Genomic DNA, 24,478 nt, shown 5'->3' with positions numbered 1-24,478 from the left:
ATTATGGTCGTAGTTTTCTCGTGTTGCAGCTTTTGTGTTTTTATTTTTGCTTTTTTCGTTCCACATACATTTTTGTTTTTTTCTCGTTATTGTAATTTTCAACGTATTATATTATAGTAGTATAATAGTTAAAAACCACCTCTGGTAATAAAATTGTTTGGAAAATATATATTATTTCTTCCATCGTTGATTGCATTTTTTTATATGATATTCATAAAGTATCAAGAGACAGCATCGACTTGTCTGCTTCCAAACACAAAAATAATTTGCATTCCAATAGCTCCACTTCCATTGTAGTCCCAGTGCTAAATCAGTTTTGACGTTTATTATCACAACGCCGGTGGCAAAATCAAACACGTTTTCAAACTCTAATATGACACTCGCTATAATTACAAAACTCAATGAAATTTATCGCCGTTGAAACTGAGACAACTGTTCAAACTCTGAAATAACCATCTCCTGGTACTATCAAAAACGCCTCGTTCGCCGTTATAAGGGCAGTCTTGCGCGCGATGTCACATTTCACAATGCCATTACCTTTTCCCCAGCAAACAAAAAGCAACCGCAAACGATCATATTGAATATTATATGGTAAGGCGGGTCTTGCGTCTGAAAACCCGCCCGATTTCAGGACAAACTACGCCGGCGGTTTTCACAATCGACCAATAAGAGGATAGCTACAAGCATCGGATTTCTAGTAGCAAGTTCCGGGCAGACTGGGCAGTCACTTGCGCACGCTTGCATTGGTAACATCGAAGAGTATGCTTCTTGTTGATTTCAAAATTTATTGTGGAGGTTTGGACCCTGCTTGACGGTTTTTTGGGGCTGGGTGAGGAAACAGTGTGGTGGTGAAATGGGACTTTTTAAACACTTGCAAATTTTTTGTGCAATATTTTGAGACTTATGTGCGCACTGGAGGGCTGAAGGACACCTGGAAAAAGAGATTTTTGAAAATGAAGGTAAAGACGTTTCGAAAAACTCGCAAAACATTATTGTATTAAAGTAGATTTAATTGTCTTATAATCTTTATTTAAGTTTAATCCAACAATGGATCTAGTTATAATGAACGCAATACTTGCACACTTTGTTTTCTATACAACATGCATCAAAAAGTCATCATATGTAATTGACATTCAGAAATAAAGTTACAGCAACTCTTGGTTAATTAATCTGATCCAAAATTTTGTAAAAGTTGTTATAATAATTCTCTCTAATGCTTTACAAAAGTTTTGAAGAGGTTGTACCTATGTAATTTTTTTAAATGTCAAGTACGGATTATGCATTTAAGAAATCATTGACTTTTTAATGATAAGAGGGTTGGGTTGTTTATTTATTTTTTATTGTAAATGGGGTAAATAAATAAAATAGTTATATTTAACAAAAATATTAAAATAGACACTGGTTTCAGCTAATTAAATAATTAATACCTATAAAAATACCTATTTGGATAAACAAAGTATGTGTCAGGTAAAATTGTATACTTTGTATACTTTACATATTAATTAATGAATAATTTGTATCTTTTATTGCTCATTATTTTATTATTTAAGAAAAATAATAATTTATTATTATTACAATTTGTTATACTTATATTTTCAAGATTTTAGCCGTCGGACAAAGCTGGGTAAATAAATTATTATTATTTTATAAAATAGGGTAAGTTCGAAAATAATGAGACCTATTTTCCTTTTTTGTTTAATATAATTTTTTTATTGTTTGATTATTTTTCAATAAAAATTAAGCTTATGTCTTTTGATTAATTAAAAAGATGAATTTTTAGATAAGTATAGGCAATTATTTTTCATTTAACTCAATTTTACTTTTTACTTTTTTTTATCCTGCTACACCAGCAGATAACTGAAAAATAGCATAAAAGCAAATTATGAACAACAATTATATAAGAAAGGAAGAATAAGTAATACTTAACTGTTAAAGCTTTAAATTACTTTTGTAATTATAAAGTTTATAAAATACAAAATATACCCTCATACTTATATAAAAATTAGAAAAATTTTTATAATAACGTCAAAAACAACCATTTGTAGAATTAAATTTAATAAATATAAAGGTTTTATTAATTTTTTTATTAATGAAATTTACTGAAAGTTGTTGAAGGAAAATTTGTTAAATGTAGAAACAATTGTGTGGAAGTTTTCTTGGACTGTCTTATTATTTTTTCTCTTTTTATTTTTTAAAAGATATACTTACAGTTATTCTTTTTGTAAACTTCTATTTTTCAATTTCTTTATTAATAACAGTAATCTGTTTAATAAAATATAGGGTAAGTTCGGGTATCAAGGCCCAGTTTTTGTTATTTTATTTATTTATTTTTATTCTCTCATTATTTTTTAATGTACCTAATGAACAATAATTTTTGACAAAAAAAGATTATTAAAACAATAATTTTCAGATAGGAAACTATTCTTGAATCTATCTTACTTTTTTATTTCTTTTTTCTTTAAAGTTGTATTTGTTTTTTACAACACCTATTCTGCTTCACTTAATAATGATTATTATTAAAGCAGTAACTTATGAACAATTTTAAGGACGGAAGGAAGAATAGATAAAATATAATATTTCACAAAATAATATCTACATATCTATGTTAAAAAGCAATTAAAGCTTTAAATTAAGTTTATTTATGCCATATAAAATAAATAAATCAAAGTAGAAATTTGTCTAAACTCTTCAAACTTTTTTTTCATATGTAGGTATAGAATAGAAACTTAATATTCTGTTGTTAACAAAAAAGTCGCATCAAACTTCTTTGTTTGGTGATTAAGAATCTCTACCCTTTCTTATCTATTGTTATCATTGTCAAAAACGTTCACTGAAAAACTACCTTCTAAGTTTCAAAATATTAATTTTTCTTGTGTTTTCCCTACAAAACATTAATTTTAGGAAGAACATAGTATATCTAGAACAAAATACTAAGTAGGTACCTATATGTAGAATCTCTCATTTTCCTATTTTCTACTTCGGTTCAACGATTTTTTTTAAATACATATTGAGCTAACAAGTCGAAATGAAACATTCATTATTTTCTGGCTTTGCGATTTCTCAAGTTTATACAACATATTAAAAAAATATTTTAAAAAAATAGTAGGTATTTTATTTAACGAGAGGAATAAAAAAAATGGTTGAGATTTACAGTCTGATTTTACACTCTTTGGATGAAATCAACAAATGTTTTAATAAAATTGTTAATAAAAACGGAAACATCTTTGAAAAAATCTGCTACCAATTTTATGCGTTGTATGACTTTAAGATTATGTTAGTAACGAGGATCATTTGATAGTACTGAAAAATGTAGAGTTGTTTGAGTTGGCCACAGAATTAAGAGCATTTTCATATTTGGAGGTGTTTGCAACACTGTATATTAAGCAAAATTGTAGGTTATATTTCTCTTTAAAATTCTATTGAAATTTGAAGTCTCAAACGTCAATATAAGAACTACAAAAAAACTAAAGGTAGAAACATTATTATTACTAACACAACTCATTCTTGATAAGAAAGTTGTCCATTTATCATAAGATTTTGTGTCTTTGTTTTTTAATGTTGCCAACTTAATTTTAAAGTTTTAAAGACCTTGGCTTTTTTTTTCTTTGGGGCGCGAGTTCTGGCGACTCTGTATATACAAATACTTTTTATTGAAACTGAGTTTTCCCGTTATTGAGTGAAGGTTTTACCACTCACCTACTAATTTTTAACCAGCTTTTTTAAATTTTTTGATCGAATGTTATCCCTCAGTTAAGTAGGTTTACGATAATAAATTACCTCCTAGAAATAAAAGTCTCCTACAAGCTATAATAGCATTATGAATGTTAAGATACAATGGACATAAAAATAAATTATAATATATGAATTTCGGAGGTGCGGCCACTTTTATAACCCATAAGTGGCGTTTCCGGCTTCTACTCTTAAAAAAATCGTACTACTTATTATTTCATTTTTTCAACGAACATAAACACTTCAAAATTGAATAAGAGTGCATAAAGGCAGTAGCCGTTGGAAATATTCGTGTTTCTTGAATTTAAAACAGATTCATGTGTGATTTGCATATAATAATAGAAACTTCTTAAAGCTCATAATTAATTTATAAGAAACTACACGTGCAGTAAAATATAGAAGTGACGATTATCCGTTAACAAGATAACCAGGTACTAAAATGATTTATTTTCTCATAAAACACAAGAAATTATCGTGTCATAAAACAAACCGGTATTCGTTGGAGAAATTCAACAAATAAATAATGGTAGAGTAGCTTCGGGAATGTTTTTCACACTGCAAGCTGTTTTTCCCGAACTTACCCTATGATATAAATATTTCATCTGACGCATCAAAATCGAGGTGACGACAAATTAGTATTGTATGATAAGTAAAATCACAACGAACTGATACTGAATTTATTAAACAAATTTCTTTTGTCTCGCATCCGATTACGATGCATCAAATTTTAAAATCCAAAGAAAACAAACTCAATCAATCTCAATTCAAAAGTGACTTTTCTCGATGACACAGTCCGAGATGAATGAATCTCCGAGAATGGCATTCTTTCGAAGGTGACATGTGAATATTTTAACTCTTTGAGTGTCTTGGACACGACCACAATACGTCCTTTTGACAGCTCAAATCCCTCTTCAAAAAATCAACAAAAAATTAAATAAATAAATAAAATCTTTAGCATTTGCGCTCTCTGCATCGGTGGCAGTTTGAGAAATGTCCGCAATGAGAAAGTCTTTTAATAAACCCATTAATAGTGTCGGGGTGGCGAGATGAGCCCTGTGGGGGCCTCGCACAGGCTACTTCTTCGCGCGAACACCCGCCAGCGTGGCCCCCTGCTAGCCGAGCGTCCACTATCGGACCGCACAACTATAAATTATGGGAGTAAGCGCGACAGCAGAAAGCGTGAAAAATGTGTCGGCAGATCGTAGCTTATGCCTCTTAAAATACTGCCGGTGGGATAATAAAACGAGGCTGATACCAGATTTAGACGCGAAATATGCTTTTTAGTGACGAGATTTATTCGGTCACTCTGGAAATCGGACTTGATCTTTGAGTATGCATGCGTTTATAAAAAAGCTTTTTGTCTAGTTTTTCTACGAGCTTTTTGGGAAGATTTACTTATAGGGACTTTGCTGATTGTAGAATTTTTATTAAGCCAAGTTAAAGTATTTTCTCTTAGAAAATTTCAAAAATATCTTGAATGAAAAAAAACTCTGGTTAGTCAATAGATATATTTTTTTGAACAGCTTTCTAATTAAACTTTTTTTCTATTTTACTATGACTTCTACAAGTAATAATACTGGATAATAATAATTATACATACTAATGTCACAAAATCCAAAATCCAAATATTATTAGTAATTATAGTAACGGCTTCTCAAATGCTTATCATAAAACTTAATTAAGTAAGTGATAAATAAAATAAAATAACAATAATAGCTAATAATAATAATAAAAACATTACTTGTTTTGCACATAATGGGATTTTATGACAATCAGTGGGTACAAAAAGGCTCACATAATAAAAAGTAAACAGAGTGACCTAATGTACAAAATTTATAAATTTAGTTACTTAGTAATTTTAGACCGACATCTGCTTATTGTTCAAATTTCCAGTAGAATACTGGCTTTACTTTTTAAATAAAACATATTACCGGTAAAGTAAATGTATTTGAAGCAAAACAAATTTTTAAAAGTGGAAATTTTAACTTTTATTGTAAAATTTTAATGATATAATATAATAGTTTCACTAGAAAAAATTGGTTATTTCATTAGGAAATTGGATTTTTGCAATATTGGATGTCTCAGTTAAGATTTTTTCTGTTTGTACCGTGCGATCAAAAAAAAATAAATGAGAGTAGGCCCTGATTAAAGTTCTTCAGATGGCAATCCTGATTTTTGACATCAAATGTCAGCGGAAACTTTGACAAGCTTGCGTTTTATTATTCATTTTGAGTGAAATAATTTTAACTTTAGAGCAGAAAATTTTTACTGTTGCAAGTTATGTATTACAAAAATGCTGTATAAAACGAAAACAGTGAATGGGCATTTACACATTCAGTTTGTGTCCAGAAAGTGAACTACATATTACGGTAAAAGAGCTAGTAAATGTAATTAAACAACCCTTATCGGATTGTCATTTTTAACACAAAAACATCAAAATGCATATTTTAAACATTTTTTTCTATAATCGACATTATAAAGTTAATATTTAGATTGTTGTTATGATTTCGAAATGCCTAAAAGTAATGTCATTTTAGGCGCGAGTGCTTAAAAAAGATTTCATGTAACGCCATTTTTTATTTCAATGAAACCGAACAAATAATGCCAAAAAAACACTAAATAAACAGCTTATAAGCAATAATTGTCAATATATTGTTTATAATATTATTATGAATATTAGAAAATTGAACATTTGATGAGATATCCGAGATATTTTGACAATTTTGATTCTCTGTGAAAATTTCAACACGTGAAGACGTAGAAGAAATTGGCAAACACGAGGCTGTGTGTTCCCAATCTTCCAAGCTTGTGAAAAATAGGCCAAAACTGTCTTTTCCGTGATGGTAACAATTTTTTTCTTCTTGCATCAAATTTCAAATTTGTCGGAAGTTGTTTAATAGGTACTTACAGAGATTTTGATCTCTCTGGTATAAGGGTATTCACAGCGGCTTCTGCTGCATTTTCGATATCAGAAATCATCGGAATCACTCATTTTTTTGCAAATTATTGTTTGTAAACAACAACTCGGCAACAAGATCGATGTTTTACTCGTCAACTTTACAATTCTGTTATTTGACAAAGTCAATTTTTTTTTGACAATGCCACATTTTCTAATTATAAATTTTTTTGGTGATTGTAGAAAAAATCATGTATGAAACACGTTGCGAAAGAAGTGTTTAGGCACTTGACGTGTTAAACAATTTCAATTTCACGTCGCGTGCTTAAAAGACTTCATTTCGCAACCTATTTCATAAATAACTATTTTGAAACAGTATCAAATAAGAGTACTTTACCTCAAAAATCCGGCATGTCAAATATTACAGGACAAATAAGATATTTAAATTATACTGTAAGAGTACTACCCCAGGATGTATATCGTAATAAATATATCATTTTATTTTACTCTGTTTTAAGAGAATTTGTAAAAAAAATTGATTTGACGTTTTGTTGTGTCAAAAATAACAATCCGGTATAAGTGTTTCTAGGTGTTTGGTTACACTTACCAGCTCTGACGTAATAGCTGATTTATTTTTAGTTTTACATACCTACCAGCTTTGATACCAGTTAATAGCTCACTTTCCGGATTAAAAATGTGGCGGAAAGCTTATTTTACCGGACAGTATGAAATAAAATACTTTACGATATACAGGCTGTTTCAAAAAAATGTTGTCAAACATTAGGAGGTTATAGCGGTCAATGCGGTAAAAATTTTTGCATACTTAAAATCTCCGTAATCGTTACATAAATTTGCAGAATTTACAAAAAGTCAGGTGTCGCCATTTTGAACATTTGTTGTAATTTTTTTGCGTTATTTGGAATACAATTTTTTTTAAATACCAACGTTTTTTTAATGTGAACAAGACAGAATTACGTTTTTAGACAAAATTGACTTCAGAGGCGAGAGGCCAAACAGCTCATTTTTGACTAGGCGTTTTATATGCAAAAATTTTATACCGCATTGACCGCTATAACCTCCTAACGTTTGGCGACATCTTTTTGAAACACCCTGTAGGTACATCCGATAAGCTTCATTTCGATATTCAAAACTCGGCTCCAACGTCGCCTGGTTCTTAAACATTTTAAATTTGTTTGTAATATTTGACTTACTGGACTTATAAAGTAAATTACTATTAAAAAGCTTCAAAATTTTTAATAGTTGTTACGAAATGTTAACTATTTATTTAACGTTATTAGAAAGATTAATTTTGGCAAGAGGTTACTTTTACATGACTATAATTAAATTTATTATTATATTAGTTTTTTACAGATAGAATAAAAAATAACAGTTTTACTTAATATACCTACAGATGTTCTCAAAGAAAAACTGAAACAGCTCATAATAACATAATTCATGAAATAATTGACAAATCTTTTTAAATTGGTTGAAATCTGATGAATTTTTTTGCTGAAATCATAATTAAATAAATTAAGTGGAAGCCTTGTTTTCCTAAACACACCTCTGCCAAGAGAAAGAAATATTAAAAGACAAAACTAGTGTTATTGTTGTCTTATTATTTATTGTCAAGGATTAAGACAAAATCATTGTAATTAACTTTTAATTTGCTAGTAAAACTTAGTTTTTAAGGCATTTTATTAGTTAGAATTTTTGTTTGAAATTTATACTATAAACAACAGAGGCACTACAAATCAAATTTTTTTGTTTCTAAGAAATCAAAATTAAACTTTTGGGACTCAATGTAAATTTTTAGTTGTAGACAATGGAAAGTTTTGTTTCAAAAATACATATAAGTAATAAAATAATAAAGTCAAACCATTATGTAGTTTTAACGGCCAATCGGCAAAATGTTAAATATTACCTACAACATATGCATTTAACTAGGAAGAAATCATTAACTTTCAGCGCAATTTTATAATTTAATGAGCATTTATTGAGCGTACAGTGGGCTATCTCCCAGATGTTCATATAATTGGTAAAAAAAGCCTAAATGACACTTATGCGATTTTTGCTCCTTATTCAAACTCTATCCGCAGCAAATAAATTTCGATAAAAAAAGAAGTCCAACAACTCAGCTCCTGCACACAATGTGAAGAATCCGACTGGAATTTCGAAGTCCATTTATCATAAGCGGCGGCTTTCGCGTTTATTTCGCCCCGTCATAAGCGTTAAAAAACTGACACGAGTTGTACCCTTTGACCGAGAGGGGCGTTTTTCGAAATTATCTGATGCACACATATCATAAATTATTCCCGATTTTCCTCTCAGTTATTAAAAAATTACATGTAATTAACGAATGGAAATAAAAAGTCATAAGCTACAACGAATTTTTCCGGTGTTAACTAGCATGACGTATGGTGTCGATTTATACCTATCACACAACCAATTACCGGAGATGTTCCTGATAATAGGCGAGATTAATAACTTTATCTGTAAAACGTTGTGTCTTCCAAAAGTTGTGATGTATGAGGGGGATTTTTCATATAAAGGCGGCTACTTGGATATGGTAGGTTATCGTTAATATGCATATAAATGAAAACGTTAGTTTGGCTCGGCTTCGCCTCGCGACGAATTTTTTAGGTATAAACAATATTGGTATTGCATCTAACCACTCCTTTTTAAGAGGATCATTCAATAATAAATCAAGTGACATATGCACCAAATCCGATTCAAACACTCTCCCATGATCACCAACCATAAAAATGTAAAACTCACTTCAATTATGATGAACCAAAAAATTACCATAACGATAATCGCAATGAACACCGTTTTGTTAATTAAGATAACAGCATGTTTAGAAATTAAATTTACATGGGCCGAAATTAGGCAACTGGTGGAATGATTTATTTAATTAAAGATATTTGCCATTTCCTGGTCGGATTAGATTTTTGTAGCGGATTAAAATATTATATTTGAAATTTTAATTCGTGTTGTGGTCCATGTTAATTGCTTTGGATAACAAACGGTTGAAAGCAGCTGTTTTGAGCGAGTTTCAGACGCTAGATTTGTATGAATACCTTTGGATCGGTACGGTAATTAAATTTGAATAAACTTCCATAGAATGCGACTAGATGAGAACTGAACACGCTAAGTTAATGGATTGTTAACTACTTCTTTAAAATTGTATCGGGATTGTGTGTGTGCTTTAGACGCCTGCAAGACGCAAATTTATTTTATTGGGAAAGAATTTCAAACGTGATCTGGTTGTGAATACACACAACTAATAAAGAATGTTACCAAAGTGAAAGAATTTGCAAAAATTAAGAAAAAAATAAATTTTTCCATACTGGTTATTTACAATTTCACAAAATGTCATTTTGCCAATCATGCCAATCAAATTAGAAAAAAAAATAAACGTTTTTACTAGTTTTTTGATTTTTTTGTTTTAAATTAGGAATTATTATTGTTTAAAAATCTTTTAGTTGGGGTTTTATAGCACTTTTGTTTCATCTGAATGATTTTATTTTTAAAACAACAACAGGAGTAAAATACAAAATGCTCAATTAAATTTCACCAAAGTGGCTCATGGCTTTAAAATTAAGTAGGCAACATTGGAAAACAAAGACAGAACGTCCTATGATAAATGGACAATTTCCGTTATCAAGAACGGCTTGAGTTGGCAATAATGAATTTTATTTTTAACCTTAGTATCTTCTAATTGTTCATATTGAGGCTTGAACAGGAAAATAATCTAAAATCTTACTTCATGCAGTGTTGCAAACAGCCAAATACGAAAATGCTCTTAATTGTGTTGCCAACTCAAACAATTCCACATTATTCAGTGCTATCAAAACATCACCGTCTAACATAATTTTAAAGATTAATTTGATAGATAGAAATTTAATTGAACGCATAAAAATGATAGCAGATTTTTTCCAAAGATGTTTTCGTTTTTATTAATAATTTTGCTAAGACATCTAAAGAGTCTCAAGTTAAGATCAGGCTGCAGATTTTAATCATTTTTTGATAACGTTGATTTGATTTCTCTTGTTAAATTGTTGAATAAACATAAGAAACTGCAAAGCCAGACAATAAATGTTTTATTTCCACTTGTTAGCTCAATATAACATATTTCTTAATAAGTGTTGTTATTTTAAGAAATGAGACTATAAGTGTGTTATTTCGGCTTATTTAGTTAAATTTGAGATGTCTGCTAAGAAGAAGTGGCCTTATTTTAAGAAATCTTATTGAACGAAGGAAAGAAGTTGAAAAATATCTAAATAAGTACGTTATTTTGGTAAACTTTTAACGGCCTTGCTTAAAAGATGTATTCAAATTTAAAATCTTCTTTTAGTTTGTTTTGTATAAAGTTCGTTATAGCTTAATTATATTTTAAACAAAATTGCCCTTATTTTTTTCTATACTGATGCAGAAAATTTAAAAATCATGCTTAAAATGTGTTACCTCGGTCTCTTTAATCTAATTTGATTTTTTCTTAGTTCTTTGCTTTACCTATTATTTTGACAAATTAATGCAAAAAACATCTGGAAGATCTAGTTTTGAAATATACCCACTCCTCAGTTTGTTTTGTTTGATTTGGCTAATTTGGCTTTATTTTTATGTTTGCTTTTTATTCGATTTGTATTTCTGTCTAACATTTTTTTGCTGTAGATACTGTATAGAAAAGTCTATTTTTTATAAATTAAACAACCAAAAACTGTTTTTTCTCTAAAAATTATTAAATGAATCAAAGAAATCACAAAACATAAATTTGTGTTTTATTTCAATGTGTTTCGCGTAAATTTTGTAATGAATATTTGGTTTATTTTAAGAGATTTTGTTAAACCAATATGGAAAATTGGAAAATGAGGCTTCAAGTGTGTTATTCCAACGTGTACTATTTAATATAAAATATTTTCCATAGAAATGTATATAGCTTTGTTTTAAGAACACTGCAAAATGCGGGGGTCCGCAGTCTCACCTATGGACCATTTAAAAATAATAAATAAATGCCACCAAAAGTCTCGTAATCGCTACGCTTACTTAGCTTACTGCTTTTCTCAACCACATACCGACGTGAAAAGGCATTCTCTGCTCGCGAGTTCTGGCGCACCTGTATATTAAAAACAAATACAGAAACAGATTACAAGTAGAATCCCATTTGAGACTACAACTTAGTAGTAACATCAACCCGAAAATCACTAATTTAGTTGCAAAAAAGCAACACTAACCTTTACATTAACATATTTTTTATGAAAAAGTATTTTTTTGTATTTGTAAGTAGTACTATAATAAATGGTCCGAAATTTATTGCTGTTTTTTCTATTAAGGGGGTCCTTGAAAATTGTGTTTGATTTCCTAGGAGTTCGTAGACTGAAAAAGGTTAAGAAACGCTCATTTACTCATTTAGATTATGTTTTTGAAGACAATTGTCTTTATTAACAAAGATTTTCTTGTATTAATAGGTTAATACTGTTGACAAATCAGACTTTATTTTTGAACAAAATTTCGTTTAGGTATTGCTTTTTTAGAGTAATTTAAATAAATTACTCTAAATTACTCTTATTCATTTTGTATTATCATTAATTTATTGAAACTAAAAATTAGAGCATTTTTTTATAAGTTCAAAAACTAATAATTTTTCTTGTTTTTTTTTTTATTCTCACCAACGCTTATTATTTGCTTCTTTTCCTTTTTCTTATTTATGACTTTACTGTTTAAAAGTTTCAACAGATTCTCATTCAACCGGAAAAATATCAATCAAGTTGCCTTGGTAAATGGGCGGAGCATTATTATATTGCAGCATAATTGCACTTGGTGAGTTAATGCGATATCTACTGGAAGGATGATTTTATACGCCGGTGGATGAATAACTAAATTACCAGTGAAACCATTCAACAATCGACTTACTGTCAAAACATAAAATGATCAAACATATTGACACAAAATAAAAGAAACCTTTGAAGATTATATTTTCCTATAGTTAATTAAAATAAATCAAAAAGAAAAAAATGTAACAAAATGTTGGTACCTATGTATTATTTCAGTTATTAAGGGAAAATGGCAACAGCGCTTTTGCATTTTTTGTAGTGAAATAGAGCACAAATTGAGAGTTTCTGTATAAGAAAAAACTTCTGTATTAAACAGAACCCCAACGACAAATTTAGAGACAAAAGAACCCACCAATTCAAGAGAAAAATAATTTTGAAAATTGAATTGATAGTTGTTGCGAAAGGGTAGAAACAGACCGTATACCTGGGAACTTTTCTACTGTCCCACTGGCAACGTCGCAACTGCGCTTTTGTATATGTCACAAACATTTGATTTCTGTGTAATAAAAGAAGAATCTGTGTTACAACTGAACCCTACTGACGAATTAAAAAAAAAACATTGTGAAAAGTAACAGAATGGTAATATACAGGGTGCGCCAGAAATCGCCCCAGAGAAAAACGAAGGTAAGATACCAGGAACATGGAAAAAATGTTAAAAAAATTTATCTATAAAAATTTTGAAGTTATGAGGGTTTAAATTTTGCACTTTGACTCAATTTATTTCTGTTGGAAAAATAATTTTCCAAGTTTTTTTGCTATAGGCTATTAAAAGAGGAAACAAGGAAGCTGTATCATAAATTGTAACTCTGTCCAATGTTATTTGTAGCTTTTATTGGCAAAATTTTTGTCCCTTTACTAAATAATTGTAAAAAAAAACATATACAAGATCTTCAGTATCATTAAATAGATATAAAAAAATGTCAAATGTCAAAAAATATATGTCAAAATTTTTTGACAGATAGAATTTTTTAAACATTTTTTTCATGTTCCTGGTATCTTACCTTACTTGAACATTTTCTCTGGGGTGCGAGTTCTGGCGCACTCTGTATACCTCGGAACTTTTCTACTGTCCCACTGGCAACGTGGCAACTGTTTGTATGTCACAAACATGTGATTTCTGTGTAATCAAAGAAGAATCTATGTCACATCTGAACCCTACTGACAAATAAAAAAAAAAACATTGTGAAAAGTAACAGAATGGCAATATATGTGGGTTGTACCTGGAATTTTTAATTTTTTCTGTTTAATAATGCACTACACCCTTGTTGTAATAAGATTTGAACCGTGATACCACTTATGCTAACCGCATGCAAAACAGATCAATCGAAACTGAAGGGCTAGGCTTGTAGCAATTCATTGTCTGAAGGCTTCTCAGATGTCATATTCGTGTTTGACATGAAAGTGAGTAACGAGGCCGCGTGCATATCAAATATGTAATAAGAACCGTCTCATATTAGCATACAACATGGGCATAGCCCAGGCAGAAACAATGAGACGGGACATGTAATGCCTGGCCGCTTTCAGTCTGACATATAGCTTTGGAAGAAAAGTGTGAACAGTCAGCTGCCGAAGTGCCGGTCCTGACTGAGATTGGCCAGAGGGGTTCCTTTGTGTGGTAACTGCAGGGGCCGGGCCCTAGGGCGGGACGTTACATATGTACATATGTTATCTAGGCTCATTGTTATGTAACTATTTGCATTTCACGGACTCTGGGCCGATTTTTTTGTCAAAACATCATTTTTGCTAAACAATTAAGTTTTAAAAAAATTACACCTATTTGATTAAGTAATAGTACATATATTATTACGTAACAAGAATTATTGTTAAGAGCATATAATGTACAATACCACATTAAAAAAAAACATTTACTCAATGACTATATAAAACAGCTCGATAGTTCCAACCCATCACAAGCATCGCTTCAATCCGTAACTATTTTTGTGTAATTTTTTATTCAGAAGACATCAAGCTTCTTGTCACATGACCACAAGCATGATTTTCCACGGATTTCACATACGAAATTTAGCATTAGACTAAAATCAAAGTAATATTATTTGCAACGATTGGTTAAGCCTTTCGTGTGTAAGACGACCAAATAAAACAATATATCAAAATATCACTAGTTATTTTCTTGACGGAGCTACGTGATAATTCTTTTTTTTTCGTAACTCGTACCTATATTTCGTAAAGTCTTTAATTAAAAAAATGAGCAGTAGGTTTCCATTAAAAAACTAGAAAACCAAAAGAAATTTCGAAAAATTTTATTCTTGAAAAACAATCATATTTTTATAGTACCTACCTTATATTGCACTAATTATTTTTTTCTTAAAGTAATTAGTTTATATGCAAAAACGCATGATTCCATACTTTTTGCTCAACTTGTATGTGAAACAAAACAATTTTTTTTGAGTGGTGGAAGATAAAGAACAAGTCTGGATCGAAAATGTTTTCTAGCTTCTTTGTCTAAAAAGCCCAAATCTTGAAAAACTTCAACTTTTTGGTCTCTGTATTTAATGATAAAGTTACAGATACCTAATTATTAAAACAAGAAGTGAAACTTTACAGCGGCAAAAGGGGCTGTAAAATCACATTTTTTGTAATAAACGCTAAAAAATATGTTTCTTAACAAACAACTCTCAACAATTTTTGGAGCAATACATTTCGTACTATTCTTAATGAGCTTGTTCTTATTGTCTAAAAGCCCAAGCCAAGTGAAAAAAGCATCAACATTCAAGAATTTTATCAAAACATAACATTTTACAAATTAAAGAAAAAAATATAAAAGGAAGTTATTTTTGAATGTCTCATTTTTATTCCAGTATATCGGGTTTTTTCGTCTCACACGGCGGTGGTACAAAGTGTCTATAAAAAATGTACTCACGGGTGAAATTTTTTAATGGCTGCGCAAGTGATACCAACGTATTTTATGTTATGTGTATTGTTTTAAAGAAACGAATAATTTATCAAGTTTTTTGTTTGTACGTATACCCATTGAAAATTCAAAAGTCGGCATTCATTCTTATTACATCAAAAATACTATAGATTATGTCGCTCTGTAATTTTTAAAAACTTCATACAGGGCGTTTACGGTTTCTTCAACTGTGCATATCATCTCCTTTTAAATTTCAACCTTAAGACCGTAAACAACTGTCGTCAAATTAGATTTCAAATTATTTATTACTAAATCTTAGACTTAATTTTGGGTCTTAAGGGTTTCGCCAGTGATTTTTTTCAGTTTTTCTGTATTCCGAATGCTCTCGATCTTACAACAGACTTTATCAAGATTAAAACTTTTAAAAACGTATTTCTACTCACTCATAGTTTTTTTTATTCGCTTATTAGCTCATTCGCTTGACTATACGTTTGTATGCTAATTCTCTTATTATTAACATATGAGTTATAATACTGTGATTTTGTTTGTTATTAATTTTTATTATTCCTCGTATTCATTTATTGAGTTGTTGTCTGCTTGTGTGATGGTGTTTTCATTCGTCTGTTTATTTATTCGCTCGTTACGTTAATTTACCTATTTAAAAAGTTCGTTTAATTTTATTTTAGCAAAAATTTTTAAAATTGTTTTTTTCTTATTATTTAATCTATACTCTATGCTCCCTACTACTTCATGGCAATAAGAAATACGTTTTAAACAATATTTTGTAAAATACCAGGAAAAATTGTGGCAATAATATTCAGCTCTGTAACCATACTTATTCGACCCTGTATATTTTTTCACTATATTTAATCGTTTTATTTTTTTTACTTAGTTTGCCTCACATGAATTCATTCATTTATCAAAACTCGCGCCCCAGAGAAAAATTTCAAGTAAGATAGAGCATGGAAAAATTGTTTAAAAAATTCTGTCAAAAAAAATTTGTTTTTGACATTAAAATTTTTTTTTATATCTATTCAATGTTACTGATGATCTTATACACGGTGATCAAAAAATGGCGGATAACCTCGGTGATGTATCCAAAGCTTTGGAGAATCTGTAAAAAATGGCAAAAAAAATCTCTCGCCTTATTTTTTTAGCCATGATGAATTATGAATTTTACTAAGCTGGCAACGATATAATGTAGTAGCTATTTATGTATCAAGTACGCAAAATAGAGTTCTAGGGGACGAATCGTAATTAATGACGAGGCGACTTAGGAGTCACCTAAAATCTTTTGTGTACGTGGTGCATACAAGATTTTTTACTTTTCTTATTTGATAAAGTTCCCTACCATAGTAACCAATTTTATTTTTTAGTCCGCTAAAACTGTTTTTGGGGACTGAGTAACTAAAATAACCGTTTTGCGTACTATTTTATTGAGTCTGGAATGTCTCAAATGAGTCCCTTATTAAACAGATATTTTCGGGAGCGTATACAAAAAAAAATAATGAAACTAGAGAACAATTAACGTTATTTCTGTTTCTTAAGAAACAAAAGAAAAATAATTGATATTAAAATAATTCTTATCCAATGTTGTAAGAAATAATTTTAGGTAAATTACAACTAAATTTTTTTTTAATAAAAAATTACTTGTCCAAGTCTTACCTACACAAAGAAATTTTTACTGTTTGTAAGACCTCGCTTACTACAAGGTTTAATAAAACACAATTTTAATAACAAAATCTGTATTCACACAATTCAGACTTTACAATTCGATGGCTCAACTCATTCTTCCCAAAACCCTACATGGCCTCTCCCATTTTTAGTCGAATCCCGACTATTTTGTTTTACCAAAATACTCCATATTATCCAAGGTTGTTTAAATCGAAATTGCTTACATGTTGTTAATGAAATAATTCTCTATGTTTTAGAGAAGTTAATAAATTAACATAGACCAGCATTATAAAATTGATTCGTCAACTTAATAGTTTCTAAACTATTACAGTTTTCAGAATTTTTTTTTAATTGTTTATAAAATTTACCATAAGAAACCAACGAGTTTATCCTTCATTTTTTGATCAGCATGTATATGTTTTTCTTATAAATATTTAGCAAAAGTACAAAAGTTTTGTCAATAAAAGCTACAAATAACATTAAACAGAGTTACAATTTAAGATACAGCTTTCGTGTATCCTCTTCTAATAGCCTCTAGCAAAAAAACTTGGAAAATTAGTTTTTCAACAGAAATAAATAAAGTTAAAGTGCAAAATTTAAACTTCGAAATTTTTATACATAGAATTCTTTAAACATATTTTTCTATATTCATGGCATCTTACTCTGAGGCGCGAGATCCGAAACACCATGTACTTATATTATTGCTTTTAGTTTAGGCAATCCCTTATTTGGTGAAGCGATTAATAAGTACTTTGTATAATACAGGTTGATTGTAATTGGTTATCAGGTTGGCAATAAAATCAAAATTTTTGGCAATCTTCACCATCAAATTCAAACTTTACACTGGAATATTTTAGTGTTGCCAATAGATTTTATTATCTTAAAAAAAGTTATATACGTTATGAATTTTTCGTCAGATTTTTACCATTCATTAAGCACATTATCTCCCGATCTCTCTTTGATCGAATCACCAACAATCCTAACTGTTTCTTGATATAAATCTGTATCGTGCCGCTTATTCATAATCTATTTAACATAATTAACTTCTTTGTTGTGCGTCCTTTTGCCTAACACTTATAAGCTTCTTTGAAACAAAACTCTCCTCCAGCGCGCTCATTATCCAAAGCCTCATGAATATGTTTTGTATTCGTTTTGGGTGTTCATCAACTCCTCTTCTCTTTTTCTCTCCACCACCATTCAATAACACATTTATTAATAATGTAGTATAGCAAATGAAACAAAAGTCTCGAATGTTAATGATCCGAATCGAAATGAAACGTTTTGAGGCTGATAAGTAAAAAACAAAGCCGAGAACGAGTTATATTCATTTAATGGTGGATAACGTGAAAAGTATCCCACTGGTTAAAATAATTTAGCTGGATGATGGGATTTACGGAAGTCCATCATCGGAGATTCCTCTTCCATCGGCAGTAAGCGATCGGCGGTGTTGTTATAAATTAGTTAATTAACACCGTAACCTCTGCATAGCGCCCCTGCCGACAGGTTAATGCAATATATTGCCAACGCAGGCCACGTCCAGCGTCCCTTTGCGGCCGTTGACGCTAACCACGAAGGTTAAACTCGAAAATCCACGATTTTTGTTTGGAATTTGGCCAAAAACAGGCCTCGCACGATCTATTATGTGATAAATATCCGCAGGCTCACACCCTTGTAAAGTCAATATGTTTAAAAGTGGGATATAATAGAGTGGGCTGCCACAATAGGTGTCATGTCAAGCTGGGGGATATAACCTCGCATATCCTGCGGTCGCTCTCTATCTATACACAACCACCATGAGACTGCACGCATCATTACACATTAACGGATTTTAAGATTTGGCCCCTGTTAAAATATTTTTCACATCACCGTTAAAACAACAAAGGAAAACTACTTTTTCCTCTAGTAGACTGCTGCGGCACTCATATATCGTGATAATCTGGAGATTTACAACAGATTTAAACACAATCGGAGTCAATAAAGCACGTTTACTGCCAGTCTGTCCACTAGAGTCGGACTCCAGACTAATAATTTAGGTGACCACGAGCCCGTTGCTGTTTACACTATTGTATTTCGCACCATTTGTTCACCCTCTATACAACACCCACTGGAGATATGTTGCTTTTTCTTTCAGAAGAAAGGAATTCTTTATTAGCACGTGGATGGAGGAGAGTTGGAAGACGGGAATTTATTTTAACACGCCGATAATTCTAATTCTAACTCACCGAAGGCACTGTTGTGCATTCCTTTTGCAACATTCACTAGCAATTATTTTTCTAAATAGTGAACAAACATCGAATAAATTTTAACTTCTAACTGCTTTAACAACGTTTATTTTCAACAAAAAAAGCTGTAAAAATTATTAGAGGATGGCGAAAATAATTGGGACAAAACTAGAAATACTTAACCAAAATTCGCATTGTTGTATTTTAATTTTAGATACAAAGTGAATTTCTACATGTTCCGTTAACCTATCAATGTGCAAAAACAGCATTTATGACATTACCGTTAGTGTTGAGTGAGCGATGTCCATGTTTGGATAAATATCTCTAGCATTTTGTAACAAATTTTGTTCTACAACAAGATTCAATGGCATTTAAGTTTGTAATTGCCCTAAATTGATGAATTGTTCTGACTGAACTTCAAATTTTGAAATGTTTTTAATAAAACTAATTATTTATTATTTTTATTTATTTTTTTTAAATGTTAACCATTTATTACGGTGTAACAATAGGTACCAAATTTCGCAGATTTTTAGGACTGACGAATTTGTAATACAAGTGTAAACTAACTCAAACAGTCCGTAAAGTAGTACTTTTCCGGACTCATATACACAATCTGGATAATTAATGAGAAGGTAGTCCGTAAAGTCGTGTGCATGTTGTGTGTTGTGTAAAAACAAAATGTAGGTATGTACTAGAATATTTTTTTTACAAACGGAGAATAAACTGTGATATGTATAAAAATTCTTTGTTTATAAATAAGTTTATTCCAGAAGAAAACATAGGTAGTTTACTGCTTGTTTCGAATGTTTATTAAAAATGTACACGATGAACTAAAAATAACGCATAAAATTCATAATTTTACAAAACACATAACATTTTCTAAAAAAATAAAATTTGTTTTTGTTAATACAACTTTAACATAGTTTTTTTACAGAAGTATATTTTCCTGAACCTCTCTTCACTAACATTAAGTTTTTTAAGACATTTTGCTGGTTTTAAAACATGGTGCCTATTGTTATCCGGTGTTATCATAATATATGGGTTTTACTTAGCCCAATTTAAAAAACTTTAGACCTATCGTGGCCCACCCAAATATGAGGGCCTAGTTCCGTGCCTGATATTTACTATTCTGCTTCTACACAAGAAAACCAACTCTTAACAGACCATTTTGAGAATCATATTATTTACACAAAACTAGAAAATTAGTACTACCAATATTTTTGTAAAGTGACTATTTTAAAGTTACTAGATTGATGTCGCAGGAATAGACAACTACTTACTGCATTCGGCTAAAAGCAGAGGCGTGCCAGATTTTGATATAAATGATTATTATAGTTACTACGATTTTCATTTTTTTACATAAATACATGTGAAATTACTTGGTTTATTTTTCATTAATGAATATAATAATGAGTATAAATTTGTGAATAATAAGCTAACCTAGACCCGAAATGCGACGCGTTGCGATGACTACAATCGATGCCTATGGCTACAGCTGATTACAGCGATTGCGCAGTAGGCTCGTGACAATAATATGCCTTACTCTGCTAATAGCATTAGAAAAATGTTAAAAATGCTATTCAGATAATCACTTATTAGCAATTTGTCGGGTTTTAAATTTCTGTTGCCTAATACTTTTATTGGCTAATTTTGTTTTGTAAATGACCTGTTTAACAAAAAAAACAAAATTTTGTAAAAATTTTTAAAATGCGAAAATTCCTTTGTTTAGTAAAACTATTACTATGTTTAAGCATTTAATTTTCTTTTTTTAGTTTGTTTTTTTATTCAAATATTTTTATTTTGTGTAACTACGAACATTTATTTATGAATTTTTTAAATGACATTACAAAGATAATATACAGGGTCAGTCACAGAAAAGTTACTTTGAAAATTAATTAGTTTGCAACCAAAAATACCTTTAACGTATACAGGGTGCGCCAGAAATCGCCCCAGAGAAAAGATACCAGGAACATGGAAAAAATGTTCAAAAAATTCTATCTATAAAAATTTCTAAGTTATGAGAGTTTAAATTTTGCACTTTGACTATTTCTGTTGCAAAAAAATTTTTTAAGTATTTTTGCTACAGGCTATTAGAAGAGGAAACAAGAAAGCTGTATCCTAAATTGTAACTCAATGTTCAATGTTCTTTGTGGCTTTTATAGGCAAAATTTTTATACCTTTCCTAAATAATTGTAAAAAAAACACATACAAGAACATCAGTATCATTAAATAGACATAAAAAAATGTCAAATGTCAAAAAATAAATGTCAAATTTTTTGATAGATAGAATTTTTTAAACATTGTTCCTAGTATCTTACGTGAAAATTTTCTTTGTGGCGCGAGTTTTGGCGCACGCTGTATGTAACTGGATATAATATATAATATTTTATTTATTATTAAATTAATTCAGTAATCAATGTGAGCTGGAAGAAAATGAGTGAAGTCGCAAAATAACAAGTAATTGTTTATTGTTTCAAGGACTCTAATTTCATTTTCTGGGCCAGTAGAAGTCCTCTGACGGAGTCTTTCATTGGGGGACAATGTTGTCGTAACTTGGCTTCCAGTTTTCGAAATGTTTTAGAACCCGATGCATTCGATTTGGCTACCTCTCCAAGTACTGAGCTGCTGCCGCTGGAGTATTTTTCTTGCATTCTCCATGGATTAAGAGCATGCCCACTTTTTCGTTATTTGTGTAATAAGACATTGTATTAACGAAATTTGACTGTTACTTTTTAAATATATAATAATATAATATAATATAATATAATATAATATAATATAATATAATATAATATAATAATTAAATATATATATATAAATGAAAAGATATGCAAAGTATTCTTGGATTCAATTTTATAATTTTTAAAAATGAGGAAGCTAGACGCTTATGTGAATTGTATAATAGGTTGCTGCCCAAATTATTTCAGAAGTAACTCTCCTGTGACTAACCCTGTAGATTTTTGGACGAAAACTGCCAATTTAACAATACCAAATCTTAGATATGTTTTGTATAATTTATGTTCGTAATAATAAAAATTGTTGAAGATTCATGTTACTATTTTGAAACAATTGATTGTTCTTCAACTCGCCGCTTCGCGGCTCGTATCGGGATTTAAAATTTTTGCTTGAATGGATGCTTCTGCAAGTATTTGAAACTAAAAGTTTCTGTAAGTTATTTTTAGAAAAAACATTCAGTTTGATTCTAGATTGATAGAAAAGACTTTGTGAGTCATTCCCGGTTTTCGATGTCTTGTGTCAGAATGAGAAATGCATGTTTTGACCTAGACTTGGAAATAAAAAGATATCTCTGCTGCAGCACTCAATAACAGAGTCCGTAAGTCACTGCAGCTGAGTGACAGGTGTTGTGTATTGGATTATTATACAAATACATAACAAATATATTTTGATAAATGACTGGAATGACAGAATCCGATATCCTTCAGGTATTTCAGTCGGCCGGCATTGACAGCGATTTATTCACTCACTTAATCAATTATCAAACCTTTCCAACACGAACCGATTTAAAGTGGAAGCTGATTGGCGATTGTGTCATTGAGAAAAAAATTCCAAATGCAACAACCATCACGTATTTGAAATTTTTCAAAGGATAAAAACCGCCGGAGTATTGTTTCTTGATAGGCCTCGAATTGTATTTAAAAATATTTGTCATTATTTATTTGTGTAGTATATTAGAGTTAAGTTTTTTAATGACGGATTTATAATTCAGGGAGTGTGCGGTTTGAAATATAATCGGATTAGGGCTTAGCAACACTAAACGTGGCGGCGGATTACAAATTGTGCCTGGTGAGGAATAACATCTTCACGCTGCGGGAGTCACACGGGACCCAGAAACGCATTTGCATACGCTCTCAGATCAAGATGTTGATTTTTTTATGTGCCGGCATGACAGGAAAGCCGAAAAAGGACAACAAAGCCAGAAAAATTCACCGAAATCCCAAGAAAAATAACTGGACTTATTTATTGTCTCAATCCGGCGATTACAATTATAGAAATTACTCGAAAATTAAAAACTTTATAGCATTTACATAAAAATTAAATTCTTGTTTTAGTTTATTAGATCATAATTTAAGAAATTAGAGTTATGTTTAATATTTGGCAATACAAATTAGATATTTACATATTAGTTATGGAAATGCATGTCGTTATCTTAGATTTAGTTTTTATTTATGTAAAAATTAAAACCATCTCGAATATAGTACGGATTATTTAAGTATCAAACCAGTATTTAATAAAACACCTATTACACTTTGTCGGCTATCTTTGCAATTAAAGGATAAAAATCATTAAAATGCGTATCTTAATTGTACTACATGCTAAAATACATTTCTTCTTTAATGGCTGATTCTCAAATTAAGTTGGCAACAATTTTATAGAGACAGAAGATATAAAACGTGGCACCTCCTGTAATCTTATCGTTCTTCAATGTTGCCAACTTAATTTCAGGTCTGCAAAACTATACCTATTATACAGTGTGTTAAAAAAAGATTGTAAAAAAAATTTAGGGGTAATATGTAGTATGGACCAAAACAAACAAAAAGTTTTAATAAACATGGATCGGCAAAATAAGGATTATTCGTTTTTTTGAAACATTTGTTTGCAATCTGTTCAAACAAAAAAGAGAAGCTTTTAGTAAAAATTTTATAAAAATTTTCACATTCGATATCTCCGAAACCATTAGTTTGCGGACTCATTAAGGCTTTTTTGTTTATTTTGGTCCAAACTAAGTAACCTACTACCTCCTTAAATGTTTTACAATCTTTTCTTAACACTCTGTATACTTAATACAGGATGGTTTAGAACGCGTGCCTCAGAAAAAAATGCCAAGTAAGATAAGATACCAGCAACATGGAAATAATGATTAAAAAAATTTCTCTATAAGAATTTGGAAATTATGTAGATTTACATTTTTCAGTTTAACCTTTTTTGGCTTTTGTTGAAAAATTGATTATATGTTTTTTGCTGCAAGCTAAGAAGCTGTATGTTGAATTGTAGCTATGTTTAACGTTATCTGTGGCTTTTATTGACAAAATTTTTGTAAGTTTACTGAATAAATATTATAATTATAATATCAGGTGAATAAAAAGTATGGAACCAAATGATTTTTGCTTAAAGTACTTATTTTTTTGGAAAAATTAATTGATGATTATTCATCATTCTTTTATTATTAAAATACTATAAAAATGTGATGATGTATCAGGAATAAAATTTTTCCAAATTTTTTTTTTGTTTTTAA

The 24,478-nt window shown here is 30.1% G+C and overlaps 1 protein-coding gene across 2 annotated transcripts in view; it reads left to right on the top strand.

Moving 5' to 3' along the window:
• Nucleotides 1-731: 731 nt before the first annotated feature.
• LOC123014612 (LIM/homeobox protein Awh) overlaps nucleotides 732-24,478 on the top strand; it is a 36,830-nt gene continuing 13,083 nt past the window's right edge. For both annotated transcript variants that reach the window (XM_044413815.1, XM_044413814.1), the window contains exon 1: nucleotides 732-959. In XM_044413815.1, the coding sequence (XP_044269750.1) occupies nucleotides 954-959 (6 nt within the window). In that variant the 5' untranslated portion in view covers nucleotides 732-953. The remainder of the gene's footprint in view (nucleotides 960-24,478) is intronic.

The sequence above is a fragment of the Tribolium madens genome, unplaced genomic scaffold (assembly GCF_015345945.1).
Source record: "Tribolium madens isolate multiple individuals breed KSU strain unplaced genomic scaffold, Tmad_KSU_1.1 Scaffold_97;HRSCAF=244;Tcas5.2_LG3a, whole genome shotgun sequence".
Lineage (NCBI taxonomy): Eukaryota > Metazoa > Arthropoda > Insecta > Coleoptera > Tenebrionidae > Tribolium > Tribolium madens.
Note: the sequence above shows the minus strand (reverse complement) of the source record. Positions and strands in the feature narration are given on the sequence as shown.